This window comes from Monopterus albus, unplaced genomic scaffold (assembly GCF_001952655.1).
Source record: "Monopterus albus unplaced genomic scaffold, M_albus_1.0 scaffold12.1, whole genome shotgun sequence".
Lineage (NCBI taxonomy): Eukaryota > Metazoa > Chordata > Actinopteri > Synbranchiformes > Synbranchidae > Monopterus > Monopterus albus.
In genome coordinates, this window is record NW_018127892.1 from 4,767,251 (window position 1) to 4,776,959 (window position 9,709).

A 9,709-nucleotide genomic window follows, 5' to 3' on the forward strand; every position below is an offset into this window, starting at 1 on the left:
TTATCTTCTACACCACACAAGTAATATACTACAGAATTATTACAGAGTGTTAACATTCTTACATAATTACATTCATAGATAATTATCTTCTACACCACACAATATACTACAGAATTATTACAGTGTTAACATTCTTACATAATTACATTCTTAAATAATTATCTTCTACGCCACACAAGTAATATACTAAAGAATTATTACAAAGTGTTAACATTCATACACCACACCCACAATGTTCTATCTGGTTAATCATTAAGCCTGTTCTTGCATATATCTTGATTGACACATACCTTTATATTTATGTTTAAACTCGTCAATTCTATTACTATTTTTTATGTCCACATTTAAATTATTCCATAGTTTTACACCACTTATGGAAATACAGAATCTTTTTTTGGTTGTACGTATAGCATGAATCTTTAAACACACTTACAATTCAACATACTGTAAGAGTAAAGTTTCTTATCATAAATAAATATTTAGATGGGTTTAAATGGGAAATATGTTGTTTCATGGGAATTCCTCTGCAATTAACCAACTGACAAACTCAACAGAACTATCTAAGCTCAAGTAAGACCAAAGGATACAGTCATGTGAGGCTGTAGCTACACACTAACATCGCCATTCTAACATCTTCAAAATGACAATGCCAACATGTTTAGCAGATAATGTTAACCATGATTAACATCTTAGTTTAGCATGTGAGCATGCTGACCTTTGCCATTTAGCATTAAATGCAAAGGTCATTCATTTTGTAGGTGTTTTTGTCCTAAAGAATAATACTGAAAAAACTGAAATTTAGACATAATGATTGCGCTAAATGAAAAGATGGCCAATTTTAAATTATTAGAAGTTATCCTCTGAGGACAGCACATTTCATGGCAGTTCATCCAATAAACTGTTTTCACAGCGACAATTTTACATAAAAGAGCAGCTAATCACAGGTGTTACTAATCACATTAAATGAGGCTCTGTAGAGAACCTTAATTAATGTTATTAGTAACACCTGTGTTTAGCTAGTATTTACTATCAAAATGGCTGCTGTGAAAAAGGTCTTTAGTTCTAGAGACATTTCATTAAAACCCCCCAAAATGTGAACCTGTTATGTGCTTTTATTTTGTTGGATTTCCTGTTCCACTGGTAGGAAGCAAATGTGTGGGTTTTTTTTTCTCATGTAGTGAGATCTGGGCTTATCCTGCTCTGCTTCTGCTACAGAAAAAGTCAAAGACTTCTGATCCAACTAATGAAGCCATCAAGTAGTAACAGTGTAAAAGGTGTAACTGAGTCTCTTGCCTCCTTTTTCTGTTTGTTCACCTCCCTCTCTTCATAACTTTCTGCTTCCCCTGTCTTCCTTACACTCTCTCTCCACTGCTTTCCCTCCCTTTGTGGCTGGCTGTCTCTCAGATGAGCAAACAAACGCTAGGCTCCAGGGAAAAAGAGGTTGCCTGTAAGCGTATTAGGGGTGTAAGCTGTGGGTGTGCTCTCAGCCATGCTAGCCTGGTTGCACACATGGATTATCACAGAGTGTGGGGATGACTTATGTGGCAGTTTGAAGGTGACTTCCTTTTCAACATCACAGACATGTATACTATATTCTCATGCACACTCTAACGGTTTTTCCTGGGAGAATATAGCACTCAGGCCAGACTGACCACAGGAACGTTGTGATTCATCAAACTCTAGCTGTTATCTTGTGTTCACATGGCAATAAAACACCATCTAGTTCATCTATCTTGTCTTTTTCATTGGTTGAATGTGGGTCTAAGTAAGTGGCCAGTTTGTCTTTTCTTTGATGGTCATCTCGTGTCTCTGCTTTATTTTGCAACAAGGGAAAAACCCAGAGGATGTAGTGCGAAGATACACAGAGAAGATTAAAGTGATGCCAGACGAGGTAAGAAAGACACCAAAAGGACCCATGATTTAACAGTTTTGTGTTGCCTAAGTGATGCAGTCTGTCACTGTCGGACGTCTCATAAATGCATAGTCATGTAGAATGGTAGTTGAAGTATTTTGATTGGCTATTCCAGGACTGTACCATCTGCATGGAGAGGCTGGTCATGTCATCAGGCTATGAAGGCGTCTTGCAGCACAAAGGCATCAAGCCAGAGCTGGTGGGCAAACTTGGCAAGTGTGGGCACATGTACCATCTGCTGTGCCTGGTGGCTATGTACAACAATGGCAATAAGGTGGATAAAAGCTTGCAAGCCATACATTGTTATGATGTCACTCTAGGCTCAAATTATAAACTTGCGATTTCTTACAGCTTGACTAGGGTGCAAGGCTCTGGCAGAGGATCGGCCCTCAATGTTGTTGCACACAGTATCTCATATAGTTCTATCTAATATAAGACAAATTCCAGCATGTTTAATCAGCAATCATCAGTGTAATATTAACAGCAATAGCTTATTTAATTGTATCTGATCAATATATCTATTGCCAGTTACCATTTAAAGGCCAATTCACACAAGTAGCAAAAATAACATCATTTCTGGAATGATATTGTGAAATTTTTAAAGCTGTAATACATGACTTGAGGTATTAACTCTGTGTATCTGCTGTTCATTCTGGTCCATTGTACTGGGATAAAGGTCGACATCTCAAAGATGATAGCTCAAATAAAACTCAAACTGTCTCCTTGGCTGGATCTTGTGTAATTAATATCATGCAATTGTGCTAATTTTTTCTGCAAAGCAGGATGGCAGTCTTCAGTGCCCAACATGCAAAACCATCTATGGGGAGAAAACGGGCACCCAGCCTCCTGGGAAGATGGAGTACCATGTCATCCCCCACTGCCTGCCCGGCTACCCAGACTCCAAGACAATCCGCATTGTCTATGACATTCCAGCTGGGATTCAGGTCAGAACTGTATCACTTTACTGAATTCACCATGCTGCTTTTGTGCCCTGATCCACTGTCTCTCCTCTGTGAAATCGGTGTCCTTTCTACATCTGCTTATCCGCTTAAGTCTGAGAGACAGTTATTCGTACAGGAAGGTGGGGTGTGGAACTGTGTGAGACACTGAAGAAACTGTTTTCTTAGGAATCATAGCTTCAGTGGACAAAGGCAGACAACCCAGGGTCTAAACAAATGTGAGACACTGTAAGGCCATTTTCATCCTCTGTTTATTTGCTTTTTTTTATTTATTTAGCAGTGATATAATTGAATGAACCTGGACTTAATTCACTGAAGGTCATCTAACGTTTGTCACTTTTGCAGTGGAGAGGAGAGGAGAGGATGTTTTGCAGTCTGGGTTTTTGTTGGTGGAGAGAGGGCTGAGTGTTTTATTCCCACTGCTGAGATGAGCATTAATAGAGTCAATAAAATGACTTTCTTCCACCAGAAGACCAGGCTTAGTCTCTGGGGGAAAGAGACTACTGGGGTTGCCGTGTGACTACTCAAGTCAGCAAACACTCTTGCAAGGAAGCATTTCTGAAGGTCTCCTACCATTATTAAGAATCAAAATATTTATTTTGTGTAAAAATGAGACACACAGTGGTTTCTATAGCTAACTTTGGCTGTGCTCGTTATTGGCCAGGGCCATCGCTGCTGCACAGTAACTCTAAAACCCACATTTTGACTCTGGCAGGGGTGGCCAGTCAGATTCCGGTGGTGGCTTGTGCCATCCCCTGGCTCAGCCCGTAATGGTGGAAGATGCATTGGTGTTTCCACTACAGTTAAGGTTGTAGGTCACTGGCATACATGCGCCATCTGTCCAAACCGAGTCTTTAATAGAGGCAGAAAAACACGGATAACTCTTTGGCAGAGCACTGACTTGCTGCAATATGTTTTAACCTTAACTAGTAATAAGGAAAAGAAGGCAATGACCTGATCAATTTGTCATGATATGGAAACTTAAATTACATAGACTTCCTTTATGAATGAGTTTAGGAGTAATCTTGTGGGGCTGCATGAAGGGTTCTAGATTTCAGTGGTGGCCAGTGCTACATCTGCCCCCACCTTCAGACCCACCTGTGGACATTGTAGATTTTAAGCAAGCTGGAGATTTTCTGCCCACAATGGAGCCATGAAAGCAACTTTCTGAAATAAGATGTTTAAAGAGATAATTGGATATGTCCAGTAATATATCCCTCAAATGGCCATTGTAAGCAACATGAACAATAAAGCTTATCCTGTGGGTGCTGTTGACATTTCCAATCAAGTTGTAATTGCAAAAGGAGTTGTAACATTTGTTTTTGTTCTTGATGTTTTCACCAGACCAATGAGCACCCCAACCCTGGGAAGAAGTTCAGTGCGAGAGGGTTTCCGCGACACTGCTACCTTCCCGACAATGAGAAAGGCAGGAAGGCAAGCTGCGACATGGAAATCATAATATTATGTGCATTAAAGTAATACAGTCATGCATTACTTTCTGGGAGCAATTGTTAAATATGTCACTACATTACAATTTATGATTACTGTTACTGTGCAAATTTATTACGCAAAACTAGTTGTCATAGCTTTGTTTACCTTCAAAAACAGGGACTACATCATACCTTATTATATATTTTCATTTCACTGATATTTATGTAACTGGTGGGTCAACATGAGTAGCCTGTGTTCGATGTCTCACCAGACCACAGTGAGACGTCAAAACAAATACTGAGAAAGAGGACTAACTAATCATTGTAAATTACTGCCAACACTACTCACCAGGTTGTGCTTCTGTCCCAGCTGTTTAGACCCATTGGTCTTGTATGTAGTTTGTTCCTTCTTACTTGCCATAGAGATATTATTGCACCCCTGCCACTCTTGTGTGTGTCTTCAGGTCCTGAAGCTGCTGATCATGGCCTGGGATCGACGCCTCATCTTCACCATTGGCACGTCCAGCACCACAGGCGAGTCGGACACGGTGGTGTGGAATGAGATTCACCACAAGACAGAATTCGGTTCTAACTTGACAGGTCACGGCTACCCCGACCCCAATTACCTGGACAACGTGCTGACAGAGCTGTCGGCCCAGGGGGTTGGTGAGGACAACCTGAAGGACTGATGGCCAGCTGAGCTGGTATACAGCAACACAAGCCACAATGCCCCACCATCTGCCAGAAAGCAGGAACACTGCTTGATGGACTGAAATGCAGCAGACACCTCTTTACTCCCCACAGACAGAAATATCATGCGGCGGTGGCACGAGTGCAGAGGAAGCAAAATTATGTGGTTATGACCAATGCTTTGATTTGTATACCCTAAGATTTCCCTCATACTGTCTCTTGATCCGTCCCTTGAGCATGCTGTGTTCATGCCAAAATTTCTGAGGGATTTCTGTCTTGATGTTGGTAACTACAGGTAAATGGTATGTCACACTTTTCATATTTAAACTGAAGCTGTTCCTCTGCACTTGGAGTAAAACGATGAGGAGCCCAAACTATACGAAGGTATGTTTGTAAATGCGGAACTCCAGAATGCATGGCCCAGACTAACGCTGCATTAACCAATGTTGAGTGGATATCTGCAATAGGGTGAGGTGCCAGTAGATCAGTTGTTGCTTGATATTGAGAAGATACATTTATGAGAATTTCAACTTTACAACCATTTCCTTATTTACTCTGATAATTATTGTCTGTAATGTGGTGAAACTTGGTTTTGTAAACGAGAGGATCTTGACTCTGGTGATGTCATTTAAGGTTACACAGGGCATTGCTGAGGCCACTTCTAATACCAGAGATCAGTTCTTCTGTAAATGAAAGTGTATTGAGCCTGAAGTATATGTAATAGATTCCAGAGAGGTAACAGCTATGGAATATTAGTGTAATGTAAATGAATGTCATGTGGACTGTGATGAAATGCGCATCTTACCAGTCCATTCGAGGCTTATTACAAGGTGTTGTAACTTGAAAGGCTGAGGTTGCGGAACAGGATTTGCTACACTTCAAGGTTAAACTCATTTGTTTTGTCGACACACTGATGATGCTAACCTCTATAAATATAAAGCCTGCATTACTATTGTCCCTGTTGAAGCAAACCCAGGCATTGGCACGATCCATAATGCTGACCGTACATGAGGGGCGAGTGTGTGACTGTGAGCTCTGAGGCATTAATACACCAGCTTTAAGTCCTTGAGGAGAAATGCTGAAAACACTTCTCACAGATGGACGTTCCTCTTTCAAACACAAACAAGTTTTCTCCTTGGAGATCCAATCTGGGCAGTGCTCCCACCCACCTGCAATCTACAAGTCTCTTGTGACCTTGTTTGCAGCTAGGCAGTGCACTGGGCTTTACTATAGCTTTAGTATAGCAAGCACTGAAACACTTTGTTCCCAGTGTGAGCTCACTCAAGAGTTGTTAGAGGCAACCCTGATGTGTGGCCTCACCCCCACTCTCCACCTCCTCCTCCTCAGCCGAGCACTTCATTCTAGGAGCAATGCAAATGTGGGCCTAGTATGTAGTTGGCTGGGAACAATCTTTCCCCTTCAGATTTAATGCACATGAGCTGAAGACTTTTTGAAGGTCTTTGGTGGCATCTTGTGATGTTTCTTTCCTCTGAGATAAAAGATATCCCAGTGCTGCATAATTCTCTGAGTATATCTGATCAATTTTAATGAGCAGGGATGTTGATATAAGGTATGTTGTGTGGGCACCCAGCTGTGGACTTAATTTTTGGACAGAATCATGGTCTTCCATAGCACTTTCGGGCAACCGTTTTGTTTAATTAGTTGATTCATTTTTAGAAAAATGTCTTAAATTGCAACTGTTTTTTTAAGTTGATGTTTATAAACTGGCTTGCAATGCTTTGAAAAAAATATATTACACATTTGCAGATGTGATATACCTTTAAAATCAACCACAATTTGAGTGAGTGGTGTAAGTTTAATTTATTTTTCTATACTCTTCTATACTGAAAATACAAAGACTGGCCCACATATCTACACGCAGGCACATATTAACATGAACACATTAAAAACTGGCAAAGTTTGTCAGTATGTCAGGGACTGTTTAAATATGTATGACATGTTATTGATGTCTTATATTACAAGTAGTCATAGCATAAGTTTTTGTTGTCTAATGTATTTGATCCCCTGTGGGACTCCAGTAAATACAGTAAATGTCTTGATTACTAGTGGGGGAGCTATAGCAGCATGACAATGGCTGTTCCCCTCAAATGGGCCAATTCTCGTTTTCTGATTGTCCAGAACATGGGAGTGATGACAGTCGGCCATTTTAGTTTAGTCTGAAGGTGAGACTGGGTTAAAAATCAACTACAAATATTCTTAGTTGGTGGTATTTGCCTCAGCCAGTTGTCAATCAGAGATAAGTACACAAATTCTTTTGTATTCGAAAGTCCTGAACTGTTTTTTGACTACATGCTTCCTGGGTCTTGCATCAACAGATATTTTCTATTTTACATAATTTTTAAATTTACAGTATGTTCTTGCTTTTAAGGTCTGTTAAATCAAATTGTTCATGCAAATTTCACAGCAGATTTCCCCAGGAGTTGGTAGAGACCATAACACAGCTAAAACAGTCAATATTACAATTTTAACCTGTTCAGAAACATGACTTCAAATTAATAATGTTGTATCCTAAAAGCTGAAACACATATGCAAATAAGCAACTGTTTGCTGATAACTATATATTTTTCAACCTTAAAGGTGATGATGTGCTCATAACTTGTTCCTAAAGCAAACCACTAAAAGTATTTGTCAGTATGACTTTTGACCCAGGTGTTGAACACAGTCATTGTTTGGCCTGTTCCATTTCAAGTTTGCTCCTTTTTGGCACCCTTTATAAAATAGGACAGCAAGACAGAATGCTTCCAGTCTATCAGGGAATTTTTTCCATGTTGAGCAAAGTTTCATTATCTAAAGAACTCCGTGTTTGCTTTTTCAGCTTCTCCTTTCCATGTGTCGGTCTTGTAGTATGAACAATGCAGGCCCTTTAGACTTTTCAGGTGTGTACAGACTTCTATGGGAGTGATTAATAAAACACAGTTTGGTATTTGATTAAGGATGAGAGAGAGAGTGTTCATGCAATTTACTATTTTTAAGATCTATGATTAATGCATAGCAGGGAGGCAAATTTTTGGTTTAAATGACAATGGATGTTTTCTTTATGAGGTGCCTACCTCCATGTTTCTGAACAAAAGGGTTGCAGTTCTGAGGATATTCACATGTATTGGAAAACATTTTTAATGTCTCTCTTTGAATAATGATTGTCTCTAAAAGAACTATTACATAACATTGCTGTATTACTCTTTTAAGATTCATTCCTTATAATTTTCCATGTTATTATAAAGTAAGTGCGATAGCGGATGAAATCACTTTGTCCTAACATATGAAATTTTTACAGTTGTGCTCTCATAGTGTCCGCTGCAAACTGTACTTTTTTCTAAATGATACCTTAACATTTTGTGTGGTTATACTATATGTTTGTATCTGTCTGTCTATGGGAGTGTGTGTGTGTGTGTGTGTGTGTGTGTGTGAATGTGTGCAGAGTGTTTGTCAAGTAGATGAAGCTTAGGTTCATGTCCTTTAAAGATACAGTAATGTTCTCCTAGAGGTGCATGTTAACCAAACTGTGAGCAAGTTTATTGACAATGCATAGCTCTTGGCATATGAAAACACGATAGCTTCTTTAGAAATATCACCCAGGTCTTCTGGTGATTTTAGCACTGTGGTTTTGCATCTTACTCCAGTTACAGAGATTTCTTTTTCCTCCGCCAGGTTTGTTTTACACGGATGGGCGTTTGGCTGCTTTGCTCACTCTCTTGACAACATGTAAAACTTCTGAATGCTTTGCATTTTTAAGTGCCCATTTAATTGACATTTTAAAATCATGATTTTTGTGGTTTGATTTTTTTCTTAAGCAGTGTCTACCTATTGCTATTTTAAAACGATCACAAAGAGAAACTCAAAAAGCAAGATAGAGACACTGATTAAACCATAAAGGGCTTCTGAATCTATCAATCTTTACTGAATTGTGATGACCCTGTTGCATGTCTGTGTTACCTGTTGAAAAATAAATGTGCCCTCAACAGAGGGAGTTTGTTTGACCTTTTGTCGCCTCAGCTCTCCCTCTTGCACTCTGTGGCAAGCCCTCCTTCATTTACCTCCACCGTCTCCTTCCCAGGCAGCTCTGTGCACTGCACCTTGTTATATAAATATAAATGAGCTTTTCTGGAGCTGTGGAGTGCAGCAGAAACGGTTCTCACTGGCAATAAATTTGCTTTATGTTCATCTTGTGTCATTGGCTGTTGGTGCTGGGGTGAAGAGCTGTGCTTGGTGCATTCTAAAGCAGGTGGCCTGCCCAGCAGCTCAGGGGTCAATCTCCTCAGAGCTCTGGCACCTGCACCTACAGCCCTGCCTTCTCTAATATCTAATAAGAGAGCTAACAGGGAGACTGCTGCAGGTAGGTCTGCTCTCAGCATTTTAATAAGGCCGAAGGGAGAAATGGCTGCAAACATTGTTTTTGTGGCAGAATTTAACATTGGATTCTGACTCCTGGTGGGTTTTAAAATGTGTGGTTATGGTGGTTTGGTTTAATTATTCATTTAAACAAAGGGCTCCTCTGAGATCTGTCAGACACATAATGACATTTCCTATAATGCCATGATTGAATGAATGGCAGTGCTTCCACTGAGTCAGACTTTCTACTTTAAAACTAACTGGAGGACGAATGGACATAAGGCTAAGACATAAATTGGAAATGCAGCATTAATCATTTCTGCACTTAATCCAAACAAAGTTAACTAAAATGGAAAATGCTCTTAATG

General features: G+C 39.8%; 1 protein-coding gene across 2 annotated transcripts in view; it reads left to right on the forward strand.

Moving 5' to 3' along the window:
- The window catches only part of dtx1 (deltex 1, E3 ubiquitin ligase), a 43,998-nt gene extending 34,326 nt beyond the window's left edge, over positions 1 to 9,672 (forward strand). For both annotated transcript variants that reach the window (XM_020590484.1, XM_020590485.1), the window contains exons 6-10: positions 1,830 to 1,891; positions 2,028 to 2,186; positions 2,695 to 2,856; positions 4,216 to 4,305; positions 4,766 to 9,672. In XM_020590484.1, coding sequence (XP_020446140.1) covers positions 1,830 to 1,891; positions 2,028 to 2,186; positions 2,695 to 2,856; positions 4,216 to 4,305; positions 4,766 to 4,990 — 698 coding nt within the window. In that variant the 3' untranslated portion in view covers positions 4,991 to 9,672. The remainder of the gene's footprint in view (positions 1 to 1,829; positions 1,892 to 2,027; positions 2,187 to 2,694; positions 2,857 to 4,215; positions 4,306 to 4,765) is intronic.
- Positions 9,673 to 9,709: the final 37 nt, after the last annotated feature.